This window comes from Salminus brasiliensis, chromosome 2, assembly GCF_030463535.1.
Source record: "Salminus brasiliensis chromosome 2, fSalBra1.hap2, whole genome shotgun sequence".
Taxonomy (NCBI): Eukaryota; Metazoa; Chordata; class Actinopteri; order Characiformes; family Bryconidae; genus Salminus; species Salminus brasiliensis.
In genome coordinates, this window is record NC_132879.1 from 6997432 (window position 1) to 7018015 (window position 20584).

A 20584-nucleotide genomic window follows, 5' to 3' on the forward strand; every position below is an offset into this window, starting at 1 on the left:
CCAATATCAACAACATCAGTGCCAAAGTCCAATTTCTCCAATGGAAAGATTAGCACAGCTTGGAGTCAGTGGGGTTCCGTCACACTTCCATGGGGATGAAAAAAAAAACACATTTATTTTTCCCAAACAGAAGATAATTCTCAGCCAGAACAGAACTGACCTTTGTGTCCAGCAAATTCCTTCATGTTCTGTTATCCACACTCCAATAAACAGCGATGTGTCCAAATGTTGTCGTTTAAACACCTTGACATTTCTGTGCAGGACCTCAAAAGTAGATGTCCAGTCATCTGCCTGGCTGAATGAAAGAATTCCATATCCTGCTGGTCCAGGGGATCAAACCTGTGACCTTGTCTAGCTAGCATTATGATTCAGTGCTATATCCTGTATAATGAAGTAGCCTAGTAATTATGTCAACATTTTATGTAGTCAACAGCTGAATCACATTACAAATTCAACATTTACAAGTCAACATATTTCTAATTTCTGAAAAGGAGGAAATATAAATAAATAAATACATTTTCTAAATAAATGTTCTTTTCTCATTTAAAGTAAAATTAAAAATAATAAAACTGAATGCTTAAAAAATTGTGTGTTTTGGTGTTTTCTTTAAGTCCCGCTTGACATCACTGCTTTTAATAATCGCCAGTCTCGGAACATATTAAACATACTGGTCTAGAACTGTTTATGGGACAGTTGCACCAGTCTGTCTGGTCCTGATTAAAAGCTCAGTTTTCATCCTCCACTTTTCTCTTTTCAGAGTCGCCACATGAATTACCTTTCCTCTGACTGGCTTTCTTCTCCGACCACTCTCACTCACTTGAGTCACATACCTCATTATAATGCACAGATCTGATTGGCTGAGGATCATCACCTGTAAAATCTACAATGCGTGTGATGCTTGGGTGTATAAGAGTTTCCTGGGCCAATAAACCTGTACTGTAAAGACTAGAGAAGTTATGCTGGTTAAAAGAAACACTTATTAAGCAGTTCTCAATTATTAGTTATTTATAGGTCCAGGTAGGACAGCGTCTGGGTCCGGACCTGGACTATGGTCTGCCGTAGAGTAATCTCAGCCATGCAGTAGCTAACAGTGTAGACTGTGTACAGACATCTGTAATGTGGTACAGACATCTGTAATGTCACCGATAGTGGGGTATGAACCCAGGCCGCCGTGTTGGAAGGCCAACACGCTGCCAAATGAGCTACCACAACCACGGGAGCAACAGCCCCAAGTGCAGAGCACTTGATCTCAAAGCAGGCAAAACTGAAGCAAAAATGAAGCCACCTGGGAATTGAACCGAGACACACACACACACACACATACACACACACACTGCACAAACACAGAGAACTTAGATTTTAGACAGAGGGAAACAAATACAGGATGAACACACAAAGGAGAGTTAGACCCACCCAGCCTTCAACACGAGAAGGTGGCTGAGTCAAAAGATCCAACAGTGGGCAACCGGATCTGAGAGCTTACATAGCCTTTTGCCCAGGTGTGGTGCATCGGGGATGACTGCTGGCTGGCGTGACTCGGGGCCTCACCCTGGTGGCAGGAGGAGACCTTGACCTAGAGCTACCCCTTACAACATCAACTAGCTAGCTAGCAACATTAGAACAGCTCAAGCTGGTGAACATCCTGCTTGGTATATCGGTGCAACCTTTCACACACACACACACACACACACACACGCGTAAAAGATTGTGAAAACGGAAATCTTAGCAAGCCAGAAAACCCTTAAAACAAAGGTCTTTCTATCTCTTTTTTTAGCTTTAACATACTAGACTAGATTTCCATTTTAATATTAGAAATGCAGCTCAGTTAGAACAGTAGAATCATGCATTAGTAATTTTACAGAATCCAGCTTTTTGCCAGTCATTTTTATACCTTTCATGCCTGATTTTGGGAACTATTTTTACCCAGTCGAGATACTTTAAAGATCCTTGATAGTATTTGTATATCACATATAATTTTTAAAAGATTATGGCTGGTTTTAGCTGATGTTAAATGGTGAAGGCTACTGAAGAACATGTTTGTGGGTGGAGCAAACCATTGCTACGAGCCACTGCAAACAGGTGCAGAATTCAGGCTATAGGTGAGGATGTCCTACCTTGGCCATCTGTGCTTGGACTCCAGTGGCTTTGAGGGATGACACGGCTTTCTGAGCAGCAGCGGGACTGTCGAAATCTACAAAACCATAACCTACAGAGAGAGAAAGAGGAGAAAGAGAGCAAGATAGATTAGATTAGAGAGATTAGTGAATGTCATCTTGATATGTGAAAAATATGCCGTCTGAGCTGGCTGAAAGCTTACTAAAGCACTTAATTTGGTGAAAGGAAATGCAACTATTAATACATATTAAATGCAACTTAATATTATTTCCTACTCTATTTATTCTCCAAACTGTTGTATGAAAGCTATAGAAGAATTGTGAGAGCTTATAGAAGGTTGTGCGCTATCTGGAAATAACAGCAGGGCTGTGATGAAATACAGTACTCGCCTTCAGCTTTGGCCATACAAGCTGATTGGTTAAGAAGCGTTCTCACTGTGCTGTTATTTCACCATAGCAGCACTTTCTTTTTCCACAAACACTGTATCACTCCACTGAACGCCATTGCTATAAATCACGTAAGTTAATGAACCGAGCAGTAGGGAAAATGCCCCGAGCAAAAGAAAACAAGACTGACCTAAATGAAACTAAAAGGATTAAGACAGGAATACACAATCACCAACAACAAACAGCTAAAGAAAATACAGTGAGTGGAAAACAGAGTTTCATGAGTTGGTCTGTTTAAGGAGTTGGAGAAGGACCTGCCGGCTGTGCAGTGAGGTAGCTAGCGGAGTTTGTTACTGTGACGTAGATACAAGCTGCTTGTTAAGGAACTATAATTAGGCGGAAGGAAATGCTAACTATATTAAACTCTACATTCACAACCATGTTTACTCATTTCCTACTTTTTATTTTCTGAACTGTTGTATAAAACCAGAAGATCACGTTTGTGTTATTGTGAAATAACAGCACGGCTGTGATGAAACACAACTTTCAGTGTTTTATTACTGTAATATAGAACTATTGTCTCATTGTACAACTACAGAATAGTAGTTTTTAGTAGTTTTTATTGACTGATGTTTTTGCCATTTTAGTCAGAATAAATACAAAATGACCAAAAATACAAAACCAAAACATAAAATGAACAAACCTACAGACCAAAAATACAAAATGACCAAAATTACAAAATGACCAAAATTACAAAACAAAAATATAAAATGAACAAAAAAGTAAAATGACCATAAATACAAAAGGACCAAAATATAAATGATCAAAAATACAAAATTAACCAAAATACTAAAAAAATATGAAATGAACAAAACTACAGACCAAAAATCCAAAATGACCAACAATTGACTACAAACTTAAAATAAATGAAACTAAAGAAAATGGCCAAAATTACATAAAAAAGTTATAAAGTTTAAAGTTATTGTTGAAAAAAAATGAAACTTAAAATATTGTGTAAGAGAAACTCCAGGCTGGTGATCTATCACACAAGTGTATTATTATTATTAGATGTAGTTTATCTCTTTAGTCTCTAGTAGATTTCTGATTCATCTTCCTTATGTTTTTTTAACATCGTCCCTTTCCTGCAGTGAAGCGCCAGCTCTGGCGGCTGTGGAGCAGCTTTTCAATCACAGCTCTCCTGGCCAGCGTGATGGAGTGGTAGAGAGAGGAAGAGATGAAGAGATTATCAGTGTCAGACACTTCCATTCTTCAGCTTCCCCCACACACACACACACACACACAGTGACCTGGCCCTACACACCACCTGCCAGTCAGCCTGAGATTCAGCCACAATCATGCATTAGCCACCTGCTAAAGCTAACACCACTGCTAACCTCTCTTTCTCTCTTGTGAGCATATGTGGCGGTAAGCTGTGTGTGAACTGAGCGTGCCGAGCGGTTGGCAACTTGCCAACCTTTTTCTTGCTGGCATGCATTTCTAGAGTGTTTCTGTAGCATGTGTGTGTGAGGTGTAGTCTGAGAGTGTGCACTGGGTCTTGACCCACATGGAGTGCGCTACTGTGTTTCTGGTATAATAGAGGAGTGCCTGGCATGAAGGTGGAGTGCGGGGCGAGTGTGGAGAAGTGCTGCTTTATGGTGGGAAGTGCTGTGGAGCACCACATTGTCATCTCCACCTTGGAAATAAAGGATGCAACTGGACAAAAGAAGGCACACAGTTCTAACCCTCTGCTTTGGACTCGGTTTCTGTTTTCTGGATTGCTCCCATTGCTCTTTCCTGATCGCTCCTGTTTCCTTTCCCGTTGCTCTTTCCAGATCACTCCTGTTTCCTTTCCTGTTGCTCTTTCCTGATCACTCCTGTTTCCTTTCCCGTTGCTGTTTCCTGATCACTCCTGTTTCCTTTCCCATTGCTCTTTCCTGATCACTCCTGTTTCCTTTCCCATTGCTGTTTCCTGATCACTCCTGTTTCCTTTCCCATTGCTGTTTTCCAATCGCTCCTGTTTCCTTTCCCGTTGCTCTTTCCTGATCACTCCTGTTTCCTTTCCCATTGCTGTTTTCCAATCGCTCCTGTTTCCTTTCCCGTTGCTCTTTCCTGATCACTCCTGTTTCCCTTCCCATTGCTGTTTCCCGATCGCTCCTGTTTCCTTTCCCGTTGCTCTTTCCTGATCACTCCTGTTTCCTTTCCCATTGCTGTTTCCTGATCACTCCTCTTTCCTTTCCTGTTGCTCTTTCCTGATCACTCCTGTTTCCTTTCCCGTTGCTCTTTCCTGATCGCTCCTGTTTCCTTTCCTGTTGCTCTTTCCTGATCACTCCTGTTTCCTTTCCCGTTGCTCTTTCCTGATCACTCCTGTTTCCTTTCCCGTTGCTCTTTCCTGATCACTCCTGTTTCCTTTCCTGTTGCTCTTTCCTGATCACTCCTGTTTCCTTTCCCGTTGCTGTTTCCTGATCACTCCTGTTTCCTTTCCCATTGCTCTTTCCTGATCACTCCTGTTTCCTTTCCCATTGCTGTTTCCTGATCACTCCTGTTTCCTTTCCCATTGCTGTTTCCCAATCGCTCCTGTTTCCTTTCCCATTGCTGTTTCCTGATCACTCCTGTTTCCTTTCCCATTGCTGTTTCCCAATCGCTCCTGTTTCCTTTCCCGTTGCTCTTTCCTGATCACTCCTGTTTCCCTTCCCATTGCTGTTTCCCGATCGCTCCTGTTTCCTTTCCCGTTGCTCTTTCCTGATCACTCCTGTTTCCTTTCCTGTTGCTCTTTCCTGATCACTCCTGTTTCCTTTCCTGTTGCTCTTTCCTGATCACTCCTGTTTTCTTTCTTGTTGCTCTTTCCCGATTGCTCCTGTTTCCTTTCCCGTTGCTCTTTCCCGATCACTCCCTTTTCCTTTGCTAATCATGCTTGTTTCCTTTCCCATTGTTTTTTCGGGATCGCTCCTGTTTCCTTACCTGATCCCTCCTGTTTTACTTTGCCACTGCTTGCTCAATAACCTTGCACCTTGGCAGAACAAGTTGTTACACTTACAGAAGTGGAGATTAAAATAGTGGAGCTCCATTATCAATGCTTAGATGCAGCCTGATAATCCATTAGTAATCTAACTAAAAGCTTGAATTAAATAGAATATGTTGATCTATACAGGAATTATTGGAATTATTGCAGTTAAACAGGAATGATAGGAATTGACTAGTTTATTCCAACTGAGGCCCTTCCAAATACAAGTTCTATCTGATTGAGCGAGGTGGATAATTCTTTAAATAATAAACACAAGGTATAATAAGAATGTAAACAACTGTATCTGATTACATTCCCAATTGGAAAGCACTTGCTGAAAGAGCCTAGCTTGTACAGTCAACACATGCCACACACATTATTACTGGAATAGGGTCTTTTACAGAATGCTCAGAATGCAGGGATGAGATCATCTTTCCTCAAGTCCCATAAAATCATGGATGACTGCCGTGTCACACCAAAATTTGCTTCCATTCAATATCTGTGAATCTTTTTAGTACGGTTCTCTCCCACCAGTCTTTACCGCTCACTTCCATCCAGAGGTTTTGTGTAGGGTATTTGTTGGGGGAATTGGCATCCAGGAACTAAAGGACATATTGAAACTCATAAGGTAGCTCCAGGGGCCAGAGGTCTGGGGATGTGGGTTTGATCCTCACTTAGGTCACTGCCTGTGAGTTTGGTGTGTTCACCCCATGTGTGGGTTTCCTCCAGGTACTCTGGTTTCCTTCCCAAGAATCCTGTGCCCTGTGATGGACTGGTGTGCTGTCCAGGAGGCATTCCTGCCTTGTGACCAATGATTCCCACTATGACCTTGACCAGGAAGAAGCGGATAAGAAGATGGATGTATGGACGAAACTCGGCATATAGGGTGTGCTGTTGTGCTCTGACTCAGGGGATCATCTCGTATCTGAGCCTGCTGGAGCTTTTTTTGAAACCTGTATCAGAGTGAGTGGTTAGAGGTGCAGGAGGTGCTGAAGAGTTTCTTTGGCAACCAGAGCAAGTAGCAGAACTCTCTTTGGATGAGCTGTATGAGGATCTCCAGGGAATCAGAATCAGAAATAAATTATTTATTCCAGGAGGGAAATTGCAGTTGTTACAGCTGCAACCATTTGTGTAAGAATAAACACACAAAATAAAATAAAATGTAAAACAAAGAGAGAAAGAATAAATATGTACATGTTTATAAATTATGTGAACATAATAAAATGCCAACGTGGCAGAAAATGTGGTCATAAATATAGAACATGCTGTATAAAGCAGTTCAATTACTGCACCTCTGAAATGATTGCACAAATGAACAATATAATTAATGAGTAGAGGGTTTGATGGCCACAGGTAGGAATGACCTCCTGCGGCGCTCTGTGAAGTATGAAGAATGACTGGGCACCTGGGATCAATGGTCTGCCTGTCTTATAAAGCCTTGTGGTCAGTGTTGGGGAAGGATGTGCTGGTGGTTCTCCAAAACAGCATAAGGGATGGGAAGCTTCCCTCAGGCTGTGGCCTCTTTCGTTTCTCTCTGTGCATTTCTTCTGTGCTCTCTCACTCTCTCACTTCCATCTTTTCCTAGTCTCACTCCTTCTCTCTCGCCCTCTTTTCCCCTGTATTGCTTTATTTTTTCATTCTCTCTTTGATCAATCTTTCTGCCTTCCTCCATTTCTTCTGTTCTTTTTTCTTTCTCACATTCTTCACGCTCTCGCCATTTCTTTCACTGCTGATCTCTCTCTCTCTCTCTCTCTCTCTCTCTCTCTCAGACAGGTGTAGCTGTGAGGGGAATCCGCTGTGTGATTTATGGGTTATGATTTATTTATAAGCCATTCATCTCTTTATCCATCCATCCTTCTCTTTCACCCCTCCCCCTCTCTTAATTCCCCCTTTTCTCATTCTACACTATGCATCCTATGTGTTTGTGAGCACCCCTTCTAACAAACGCATACAACCACTTTACGTTGCACCCTTTGCTGACACAGATGTGCAAATGCAAACACAGCTTGTCTAGTTTCTGGAGAGAAGTACTGCCTACTGAACCTACTGGCACAGTGACTAATGCCAGGCCAGGACTACAGGGGCATAAAGACCCCCAGCATTGAGCTGTGGAGCAGTGGAATGATGGTTGGTGCTCCATCTAGTACTTTCGGGATAAGTTAGGGTTGAGGTGGGGAGGTGATTGTCCATCATCCTGACCTCTAGACTAATGTAAATGTTGCTAAATGCAATCAAATCCTCACAGCAATCATCCTCCAGTAGAGACAGCTACTCCAACAAAAGCAGCATCAGCTCTTTTTAATCCTCTTGATTTCAGAAGAAACAATGAATGAGCAGGTGTCCCAATACTTTTGTCCATGTAGTATATTTTCACATTCTTTTCTCTCTTTCCATCCCTACATCCTCTCTCTGTCTTTCTCTCTGTCTCTCTCTCTCTCTCTCTCTCTGTCTCTCTCTCTCTCTGTCTCTCTCTCTCTCTCTGTCTGTCTGTCTTTCTCTCTCTCTCTCTCTCTCTCTGTCTCTCTCTCTCTCTCTCTCTCTGTCTTTCTCTCTCTCTCTCTCTCCTGCTCAGTTCACAGTGCTGTATCTATGGTTAAAGGGTCACACCCGTGTTAATTAAAATTTCATGCTGGATTAAAAAGTGTGCTTAAGCACACACTCAGACACACACACAGACACAGGATTAAGAGCAATGCTGTAGGTGTGCAGTGTTGAGTACATTTTCTGTAATTAGTGATTAAATAAGTTGATGTGGATCAACTGCTCATTAACACATCAGTAAAACTGAACAGCATTTTAACCATGCTGGAGACTGAAGCTATCAAAAGGTGGTTTATGCAGGAGGAACCACTGAGAGGAACCAAGATTCAAAGGAGACCCCCTCTTAGAGCATGAGGAAGGACCTCTGAGAAAAAACAACATTCGCTAATGATAACCACCATAAGAAGATGAGGAAAAAACACTGAGAGGAACCAACGCTCCAGAATGAGAACCTCAGAGGATCACTGGTTCAAATCCTGATCATGCTGCTAGCCATCGGCAGCAGGGGCCCAAAGAAAGGGGTGGGATCATGTGGGGTGATGCATGTGATGGGGGGAGGGAGAGAATACGTGCGGGTTGGGTAACTGACAATCTAAATTGGGGACTAAATGGATAAAAAATCTGAAAAGTAAATAAATAAAAAAGAATAAGAACACGAGAAACAACAATAAGAGAAACCAATACGCTCCCCAAAAACATGAGGAAAGACCACTGAGAGGAAACAAGACTCAAAAGCAGAACCTGTATAAGAACATGAGGAAGAACCAAAGAGAAGAACCGAAACTCAAAAGGAGAACCCCCTAAAGTCATGAGGAAGAACCGCTGGGTGGAACCAAGACTCAATAGAAAAAACTATCTAAGAACATGAAGAAGTACCACTGGAGGAACCAACACTCAAGAATGAGAACCTCAGAGAATCGCTGGTTCGAATCCCAATTACGATGCTAGCCATCGGCAGCAGAGGCCCAGAGAAAGCACAATTGGCCTCTTTGGGGTGATGCATGTGATAGGGGGAGGGAGAGACTATGTGCGGGTTGAGTAATTGCTGATCTAAATTGGGGAGTAAATGGATAAAAATCTGAAAAGTAAATAAATAAAAAAGAATGAGAACCACCATAAGAACATGAGAAACAACATTAAGAGAAACCAATATGCACCCCAAAAACATGAGGAAAGACCACTGAGAGGAAACAAGACTCAAAAGTAGAACCTGTATGAGAGCATGAGGAAGAACCAAAGAGAAGAACCGAAACTCAAAAGGAGAACCTTTCTAAAGTCATGAAGAAGTACCACTGAGAAGAACCAAGACCAACTGTAAGAACATGAGGAAGAACCAATAAGAAAAACCATTAAGCTCCCCAACCACGAAGAACCACTGAGAGAAGTCTAAAGGAAAAACTCTCTAAGAACATGAGACAGTCTCACTGTGAGGAACCAAGACAGACTGTAAGCATGAGGAACATGAGAGAAGAACCACTGAGAGAAACCAGGATTTAGAATAAGAACCTCTATAAGAGGATGAGGAAAGAACCACTGAGGGAAACCGAGATTTAAAGGACAACCTCGCTAAGAGCACAGGGAGGAACCATAGAGAGGAAGCAAGACTTCTCAAAAGGAAAGAACTTCTCAAAAAGCATAATTGACAACCATTGAGTGAAACCAAGAGTACAAAAGGAGAAACTCTACAACAACATAAGGAGCCACATAGTTGGTGTGGCACAACAGATAACACCACTACCGGCCAGTGAGCTACCACACCATGAGGACGACAGGGGTTCGATTCCCGGTCTGGTTGATTAGGCTGCACTACACCAATAAGAGTCCTTGGGCAAGACTCCTAACATTACATTGGCCCACCTCTGAAAAACGAGTGACCTTGTAAGTCGCTCCTTGGATAAGAGCGTCAGCTAAATGCAACGACCACAGAGAGAACCAAGAAAAACAAACGCCTCCCTAAGAGGATGAGGATGCTCACTGAGAGTAAATTCTCAATGAACATGGATAAAAAAAAACCAATAAGAGAAGCCAATATGCTCCCCAAAAACATGAGGAAAGCAAAACTCCAAAACAGAACCTGTATAAGAGCATCAGGAAGAACCACTGAGACCCAAAACACATAAGAAGAACCTCCCTGCGAGAAACCGAGAATCTCTATAAAAGCAGATAACTGAAGAATGGAGAGGAAATATTACTGAGAAGGAGAAGCATAGTGGACAAAAGAGTGACATTTACATTAATTTACAATTATCCAGAGCAACTTACAATGTATTACAGATGTGGGCCAATGTAGTGTTAGGAGTCTTGCCCAAGGACTCTTATTGGTGTAGCACAGCATAGTCACCCAGACCGGGACTCGAACCCTAGTCTCCCACATGGTGGGGTAGCTCAGTGGCAGGTAGTGGTGTTATCTGTTGTGCCACACCAACCATGGAATGCAATAAAATGTATAACAGGGTGTAACAGAATGACATGGAATGAAATAAAATGTAACAAGGTGTAACAGAATGACATGGAATGAAATAAAATGTCCTACATCAGGACGAACCACTGAGAGGACCCAAAACACATAAGGAGAACCTCCCTGCGAGAAACTGAGAATCTCTATATAAACAGTTAACGAAAGAACGGAGAGGAAATAATACTGAGAAGGAGAAGCATAATGGACAACTATTGAGTACAAAAGAGAAACTATCAAAGGAACAAACACAGAGAGAACCAAGACAAATGAAATTTAGAGGACGAGAAAGAACCATTTGAGAGAAACCCAGACTTAAAAGGTAAACTTCACTATGAACATGAGAAAGAACCACTGAGACTCAAACTGAGAATCTCTCTAAGAGCATGATAAAGAACCACTGACAGGAACCAAGACTCAAAAGGGAGGAAGAACATACTGTAATCATATTGTAATTTGTCTAAAATAGACAAACACAAATATAAGTGACAGATAACAGGGAATCATACAGTGTCAGAAACCACATAATCAGGTCTATTAGAGATCACTGAACACTTCCACAGACTTTGAGGACAGTGTGTGCTGATTTAGCCCCATGACTTTGACATAACAGTGTGAAACGAAAGAAGGTAAAGAAGGACACCAGACATGATTTATTAAATATCTTTTGAACATAAAAACTAAACTAAACTATTGAACAGTCTGATGTGTGCTTCTCATTTTTTCTGTTTTATTGTGTTACAAATGATCACAGAACATGGACAGCATGGTGAGACACAGCAGGGACACACAGCTGAATGGGGTCTGTAATGAAGGAGTAGATGAAGAGGAGAAACCGAGCACAGATGAGAACGTTAGTGGGTTTGGTTATGTGTGTGTCACAGTAGGAGCTGAGTTATGTGACTAAGATCTGGCAAAAGCACCAAAAAAGAACATCCACGCAGGGAGGAAGACAAGTGACAAGCCAGCACTGAGTTTTCAAGGACAAAGCCAACGCGTTAGGAAACTGCAGAGGCACTAGCGTCCATCTGTCTGACCGTCAGGAGGACACCTACATCTAACAGCATGAAAACAACATCGCCACAAAAAAAACATACAGCTCCCACTGAACAAACCTGAGCAAAAATAACACCCGTCACAAACCATCAGCACACAATCAGTAACAGAACATGCTGTGAGGAACACAGAACACATCACACCTCCTTCTGAATGTTCCCAGACAGTCTGAGCCACAGTAGAATAATAATTTCAACATAGAAACAAGCTGCAGATCAGCACTTTATAGGGTGATGGAGTGGCATGAAAGGTTACAGAATGACCAATAACGTAACAGAATGACATGGAATGTAACAGAATATAAAAGGGTGTAACAGAATGACATGGAATGTAGTAGAATGTAATGGGGTGTAACAAAATGACATGGAATGTAATAGAGTGTAATGGATTGTAACAGAATGACATGGGAAGCAATAAAATGTAACAGGGTGTAACAGAATGAAATTGAGTGTAATATAGTGTAATTGGGTGTAACAGAATGACATGAAATGTAATAGAGTGTAATGGGGTGTAACAGAATGGCATGGAATATAATAAATTGTAATTGGGTGTAACAGAATGACATGGAATGCAGTAGAATGTAATGGGGTGTAACAGAATGACATGGAGTGTAATAGAGTGTAACAGGGTGTAACAGAATGACATGGAATGCAGTAGAATGAAGCAAGGTGTAACAGAATGACATAGCATGCAATAAAGTGTAATGGGGTGTAACAGGATGTCATGGAATGCAATAATATGTAACAGGGTGTAACAGAATGACATGGAATGTAATAAAATGTAATGAGCGTAACAGAATAACATGGAATGCAATAGAATGTAACGTGGTGTTACAGAATAGCATGAAATGTTGTGGAATGTAATGAGGTGTAACATGAATGACATGGACTGCAACAGAATGACATGGAATGCAGTAGAATGTAAGATGGTGTACAGAATGACATAGCATACAATAGAGTGTTATGAGGGTGTAACAGAATGACATGGAATACAATAGAATGTAACAGGGTGTAACAGAATGACATGGAATGCAATAAAATGTGTGGTACTGTGTTACAACATGATATACCATAAAACATATGGCACATATGTACTATTCCATAACAAAGTGTTACACAATGGCACATGTTGTTACAGAATGATATAGTGTACCAGAATGGCACAGAGTGCAATTAAATGATACACAGTGCAACAGAGTACAATAAAGTACACCATAATTACACAGAGTGTTACAGAAGGACAGATGTGACCAAATGTTACATTGTGTAACAGAATTAAACCGTTTAATCAACTGACTCAAGATGTAACAGAGAGTAATAAAGTATACCATTATAACACAGTGTTACAGAATGACATACTGTGTAACAGGATGATAAAATAAATTAGGCCAACACAATGCCCTTGAGTGTTTCAGCAAGATAACACAATGATACAATGGAAGAGACTGTAATAAGTAATGACATAAAACAGGGCGTTACAGAATGATACACCATGTGACAGAATGACAATGGAATGTGCATATAGTATATAAATAAGAGAACTACAGGCCAGTAGGGACCACAGATAACCTCATTCTTATGTAATCATCTGATCTGATACCAAAGCCAATATTTCACTCTTCCGGTCTTGAGCTTCTTTGAGACATTTACTCATTTCCACAACTTGCAACCTGCTGCCCTTATTACATTCATTCATTCTTTTTTCTTGTCGCACACACACACACAGCACTGCAGCCACACCGGCTATCACCCAGGGAAAAGCCCCACCTGCTGTAAAATAATTCTTATTGAATCGTTTTATTATATTAGCCAGCAGAGGCGAGATAGTGGAACAACCAATTAAGTCATCAGGCCGCCCGGAACGGGCTGTATTTCACCCTGCGTCGAGGCGCTCGGGCTGCAGGCTGCTTTATTTTCTCCCAGGTGATATTAATGGCTGTGTAAAACCACCCTGCACCAACCCCCATATTCGTTCTGCTGCTACAGGCTCAGAGCCAGAACGGAGCCCAGTGGGGCGCTCCCAAACCTGCAGTTTCCAGGACAGCACAGCGCGGAAGTGCTGAGAAATATTCTGAGCACGGAAACCCAGGCGCACCACCAGAGAGCCACTTTACTGCAGAGCTCAGTTCACTTTCAACACTGTGGGCTGGGCAACCACGCCTCAGAATTACAGACTCCGGCTCGTTCCAGTCCCGGTCCAGCAGACCAGCTTGACTGCACATGTTAGGGTCCATTAAGACCATCTCAGATTTGTTTATTACTTAGCTACAGCAGAACTGCACAGGCAGGTGGAACAGAATCCTGGGGTGGATTTGAGACTTTCTGGACCTTCCATCTGTACTTTCAGTAGTGGGTGTGGCTTCATTTTTGCCTTATAGGTCTCATATTACTATTGTCATGTGTGAAGGTCATATCTGTGTGGGTGTCACTACACAGTAGACCAGTGCACCACCATTCTAGAGTCTGCTAAATCTTCCAGATGTTATTTTAATAGTAAAGCAGGGGCTTTGACCTCTTCCGAGAATTCCTGGGCGATTAGCAGAGTGGTCACCTTACTGACTTGTGTTTAGTAGAGTCTAAACTTAGAGGATCTTTTAGTCTTTTAGGAATTATTAGTCTATTTAAACTAGCTGAGGTTTTTCTTGGGTAAATAGCGAAGCACTTTTGTAAGTCACTCTGGATAAGAGCATCTGCTAAATGCCTTAAATGTAATGTAATATAAATGATTAGCCTTTCTAGCAATTTTACAGGCAACTTCTGTTTTAATGGCATTGCAAACTGAGAGAAAATCTTATAGTCTTCTCCTGCTTTGTGGGCATCAGTTAGTTTAATATTCAGAGAAATAGGCAGCTGTTTAGAGGAGCCCAAGGTTCCTTTAAATTTGCATTATCTGACCTTTCAGAACCATATGATTCTTTCCTAATGGCCTAATTTTCTAATGGCCACAGCCCTGCCTATCTACGATGAATGAATGGATGAGAAACTAAACGAATATAAGTCAGAAATAGTCTTAGTCAGCCCTAAAACCAAAAGAAATGGCCTCTCTAAAAGGCTAGGAGACGTGAATCAGCAGAGCTTGGGAGACATTTCATTTGAAATCACTTTTTAAAAGGGTGACCAAAACAGCCTCGTTCCAGCTCAGACATATTGTCAGGGTACATATGTGCATTTTTAACTCAACAGGATGCCGAAAAGCTGACCCATGCTTTTGTGATGCTCTGTTTACTGGGCTTCCAAAAAAAAGTCAATTGAGATTCTACAGCTACTTCAGAACTGCTGCAGCTCATTCTGCTGCCAGACCGTTAACCAAAACCAGAAAGAAAGAAGACGTCACTCCAGTTCTAGCTGCACTGCACCGGCCTCCTGTATCTTTTTAGAACTTGTATGTCCCTTTCGCAAGCCCTCAGGTGCTCCACAGCAAGCCTGTTAAACATGTTGAAAGTCTCCCCTAAAATAAAACTGGTGAAGCAGCCTTCGGCAACCAAAAAGTAGTAGAGAAACGTCTCAGTGGACATTTTTAAACAACGTCTAAAACATTCCTTTTTTATTATTTTATTATTTATATTCCATTCATTTAAGTATCCCTTTTTAAAGCATGCTTCAATACCTGGGCTTCTCAGCAAGCTGCCACTGTTGGGCCCTTGAGTAAGGCCCTTCACCCTCTCTGCTCCCCACAGCAATGGTTACCCAATATATGCTCACAGTCACTGTGTGTTTGAACACTAGTGTGTGTGAGTGTGTTTCACTGCACGGATAGGTTCAACACTAATGTTATTAAATAATTGTCATGTATTATATTTTCTTTTTATGCTTTAATTATTGTTTTATTGATATGATTTTTCCTGTTCTTGACCTTGTTCGGGGGGTCTGTCTTGTCTATTACTGCTGATTTCATCTTGCGCATTTAATACTTGTGTTGTTCGCGTCTAACTTCAATGCTTTTGACTTCTAAAAGCTTTGTACTGTGAAGCACTTTGAGCTGCATCTATGATGTATGAAAGGTGCAATATAAATAAAATGTATAATTATTAGTAACGAGCTAATTAAGGTCTGAAACCTAAGATCTGAGGCTGTTCTTGTTGTTTGTACTTGGATATTCAGCAGAATCTCTGTTAGTGCTGGGGGTGTAATACATTGCTAGATTATATGTTGTTTTGTTGTTCTGTTATTTCTCATTGCTTTCATATAATAAATCCTCACTGTGCAAAGACAAAACATGGATGTCACGCCTCAACATGTTGACTCATTGGACTCAATCTCCCAGATTCCCCTCGTAGATCACCTGACTGCTCCCGTCACTGCAAGCTCTCATCTACGTTCACGTTCTCCAGAGTTCTAATCTGTATCACCTGTGTTGTTGTTGAGGTATATTTAGTATTTAAGCCCGGACTATAGAGTAGTTCAGTGCAAAGTATTGTATCAACCGTTTTCTGATCTACTGCGCGTTATTTATCATGTATGACCTTCTCGTTTATGACCATTGCTTTTGTATTTCGACTTACCCTTCTGGCCTTTCACATTGGACTCTTTATTGGTATATTGCCACTATCTGCCACTATTAATATCACCACTATTAACTATCTGTTGTATCTGGTTGGTAACTTTTATCAATAATGTTTAAATAGTTCTGATCAGAGGAGGATGGGTCGGGTCCCCCTTGTGAGTCTGGGTTCCTCCCAAGGTTTCTTCCTCCAGCTCTGAGGGAGTTTTTCCTTGCCATTGTCGCCATTGGCTGCTCACTGGGGGTCTTTGATCCTTCATGTCTTCTTACGTTATTTCTTCTTTTTGTCTCTGTCTTTTACTAATCACTAATTATGTAAAGCTGCTTTGTGACAACAACAGTTGTAAAAAGCTATACAAATAAATCTGACTTGACTTGATATTGGATTTCAACCCTTTATTTGTACTTATTTATTTACTTTTTTATTTGTACACCCTTGTGGGATTATATATTTGTTGTGTTTTGGTTTGCTGACATTCTGGAACTGAACTTGGCTGGTGTGACTACTACGAACTGGGATTGTGTATCTGTTAGTAAAGCCTCCTTCACCTTTTACATCTGCGAGCGTCTGACTTTGTCTGAAGAATTACAAAACAAACCAAAACAGCAACTTTACAGGAGGAGGAAAAAAACTTTGTAACTTTCAAAAGGAGTCAGTGAAAACAGATTTTATTCCAAGTCAATTTGGTGCATTTCTATTGGTCCATTCATTCAGAATCACAGGGTGCAGAACAGCTACAGGGTTCAAAGGATGGGGGAAGCTAAAAACAGATAAAAATGGAGATACATTTTTTTGGCAGCAAATATAAATATGAAGTCGTGAAAATATAAAGATGTGAAAGTCATTTTAACCATTATTATTTTTTTTTTTCATTTTAACGTAAATTATTTTCATTGCAACTGTGTATATATATATATATACAGCGTGAGTGTAAACCACGGGCGATGAATCATTAATCATCTCTAAAACACATACACACAGACTCACATCCAACCACTAGCACTATTTTGTTGTGTGTGTGTTCATCCTTGAATTGGCTCCTGGAGTGAGTAAAGAGGCAGAGAAAAGCAATTAAAAGTACAGATGAAGTTTCAGTAGTGTTTAATTAGTGAGTGTGTGTATGTGTGTATGTATATGTGTGTGTGTGTGTGTGTGTGTGTGTGTGTGTGTTTGTGTGTGTGTGGGCTCACTCCTAAGCTAACTCTTCACTTTAAGTGTGCAAGTGTTCACAGATCCACTCATACATTACTGTAGTTCTTCAACACACCCTAAATTAAAAAAGCAAATAAACATAAATAAAGAAATAAATACATGTAATAATTTATTAGAAAAGAAAGAAAGAGGGCAGAAGTGTGGTGGGTTCAGAAATGTGTGAGTTTCTCCTTCTGCTTCAGAATCACTCCTTAAAGAAAACTGCCTCTGCAGGTGCTGGTCCACCTCCTGCTGTCTAAAAACAGCGGTGTGTTTAAGTGAGTAAAAGATGATCTGATCTCCGAATTCCACAAGATTTAAGGTTCTGAGTCAGATCAGTTCTTTAACATTTCAAGCACCATTACGTTCTATTCCCATCTTTTACAGTTTTGAAAAAACTAAAAAAAGGAAAAGGAGCTGAAGCAAAAGTTTGGGTACGTGGTCAGTGCTTAGTAACCTCTCTTTTCTTGCAAAGGGCTTCTACACTGTTTACACTGGAGGTTCTTCAATTTGATATAATGGAGGAACCTCTTATGATGCTTCAAGAAAATATTTTTTGTGAGCAGTTCTCTCTGTGAGTTTTCTTGGTCTTCCAGACCTTAAATCGACCTCCAACATTCCTGCTAACTGCCTTTTTCTTAATTACATTAGGAACTGAGGAAACGGCTGTGAAACATGTGAAAGTGTGTGCTGCTTTTCTTTTTTCCACAGTAAAATTTGACAAAAAACAATAATAATAAGAAACTAATCTCCTCTAAAATTTTGCATTTTAGAGTCATATTTTAGTGCTAAAAGAAAAGTGTGCAGTTATTCAGCTCAGAATCACAGCGATTGTGTATCTGTTAGTAAAGCCTCCTTCACCTTTTACATCTGCGAGGGTCTGACTCTGTCCGGAGAATTACAATGGATCTTCAAAACAGCCACTTTACAGGAGGAGGAGAAAACCTTGCTCCCTTCCTGAAACCATTCCTGCTAACTGCCCTTTTCTTAATTACATTAGGAACTGAGGAAACGACTGTGAAACTTGTGAAAGTGTGTGCTGCTTTTCTTTTTTCTTTTTTCACACTAAAATTTGACAAAAAATAACAACAAGACCCTAATCTTGTGTAAAATGTTAAAAAGAAAGTCATACCTTTAGCATTTTAGAGTCATATTTTAGTGCTGATAGAAAAGTGTGCAGTTACTCAGCTCAGAATCACAGATACAAATAGATCTTGCTAGGTTTACGTGTGTATACTGTAAGTCAGACTGCTCAGGGGTGGGCACAGGTCCCACACCTTTAAAGCTGGAGTGGGTTATCCAGAGTCAGGAGAATTACCTAGCACACACTGACACACAACAACCTCGCTGAAAGAACCGGCCCTGACCAACTTAGCTCTTGACCAGCATAAGGTATGTGCTGGTGTGAGTTTGATGGTTTAGCTGGTGAGGTTTATTTCTTTAGTGATGTTGTGTGGAGATGAAGAAAATGCTCTGCCGACTCAGTCTTCTCATGCATAAGAAGCTTATTACATAGAAATACAGAGTCTTGTTCAAGCATCAGAAACTCCTGAAATCTTTAGGCTCTAGACTGTTTAAATAGACAGGGCGCTTCTCCAGAAATATGAGAACCTACCTACAGGTAAGAAGACCTTAACCTTTAACCTCAAGCTCCGTATTTTAAGCATGTGCATACCAAATAGATACACATTCCCAATATGCTGAGGCTAAGACTTTTCATGGAAACTCCCATACCTCAGATACCACACTGGTCTACAAGCATGACCAACCTGACCAAGCTAGACCACCATTATGACCAAGCTTGACCATGCTGCTGGACCAGCAAGACCACACTAGTCGACCAGCATGACCATCAATACCAAGGTGGTTGTCCAGCATCACCAAGCTCAAAGCTCAATGATCAAGAAAGACCAACATCAAATGCATGATCAAGGGCTGGTTAACCAGCTAGCTTACCTGTAAAGGGCATGTTTTCACCTGGACGATCTGGAACAGCTTTGTTTTTAGGGTGGTATGATCTCATGTGGGTTCTGTATGGGTAGCCCAACTGGTAACCAGAAAGGTTTGGCCGTGTTGACCCCACATATGGATGCCGACCAGGGTCAGTGTTGGGACCAGGAGAGGTTAAACACTGGCTCCATCTGGGCTGTACACTGCATATGGGAGGCCTAGATGGGACCCGTGTGAGATTAAGGTGGGCTGTAATGATGGGGCTTATTTGGGAAGTCCAACCGAGTCCCAGTAACAATACATGTATAAACCCATTCAGAGCCCATGCCCACCTGAACCCACCTAGGTTACATTCAACCCATGTGAGCCTCACATGAGCATGATGGCTGGGATGTAGCTCCTGGACTGAAATCAAGTTCTGCCATGTACACACACACCGCTTCACCAACAAGGTGAGAACAATGGGGAAATCTGAGGAGACAACAGAACACTCTGGGCTAATCTCAGCTCTTACCTTTACACTGGTTAGTGTTCTTGTCCAGGATGGCCTTGGTGGACACAATCTTCCCATAGCTGCAGAGAAGAGGAAAAAAAAGAGCAAAAAAGATTCTTTATCTAACATGTGTTTAGATGGGAAAATTAATCAAATGAAATAAATGCCAAAATATCCACGAAAAATTACACAACTAATATTTTAACACTGTTTTACCTCTAAGACTAAAGTTGTCAGTGTATGGAAGCATAAGGTAGTTTCTAATAAAGCAGATAGTAAGAAGCACAGGTTATGGGTTTCCAATAAAGTGGCCAGTAAGAAGTACAAGGTAGGTGGCCAGTGGAAGCACAAGGAAAGTGTTTCTAATAAAGTGGCCAGTGAGTGGAAGCACAAGGTAGGTGTTTCTAATAAAGTGGCCGGTGAGTGGAAGCACAAGATAGGGGTTCCTAATAAAGTGGCCGGTAACTGGAAGCACAAGGAAGTAGGTGTTTCTGATAAAGTGGCCAGTGAGCAGGAATAGTTGAGGGGAATGGGAATGGAAAGATCAAGTCCTTTGGTTTTTAATGGAGACCCAGCAGGACTAAGTCAACAAAGACCATGAAGAAGTCACTACACACACACACACACACACACACACACACACACACACACACACACACACACTCACTCCCTCACTAGGCAGTAAATCAAATTTCCACTGTGCTGTGAGAAAGAGCACAATTATCTCCGCTGGAGAAAAATACAGCAGAACGAAACACACTTCCTCACACCCCAGAGACCATCCTCTGACGGCTGCTCTCACACATACCACACACACACACACACACACCTACCAAGGGGCTCAAAAAGGTACACAGTAAAATATGTTACCATGTAATAGAGCAGCACATCAGCT

At 41.2% G+C, this 20584-nt stretch overlaps 1 protein-coding gene across 5 annotated transcripts in view; it reads right to left on the minus strand.

Moving 5' to 3' along the window:
• Nucleotides 1-20584, minus strand: part of LOC140550319 (RNA-binding motif, single-stranded-interacting protein 3-like) — a 121108-nt gene that overhangs the window by 72512 nt on the left and 28012 nt on the right. For all 5 annotated transcript variants that reach the window (XM_072674246.1, XM_072674247.1, XM_072674248.1 and 2 more), the window contains exons 3-4: nt 19711-19769; nt 2115-2206 (exon numbers count right to left, since the gene is read on the minus strand). In XM_072674246.1, coding sequence (XP_072530347.1) covers nt 2115-2206; nt 19711-19769 — 151 coding nt within the window. The remainder of the gene's footprint in view (nt 1-2114; nt 2207-19710; nt 19770-20584) is intronic.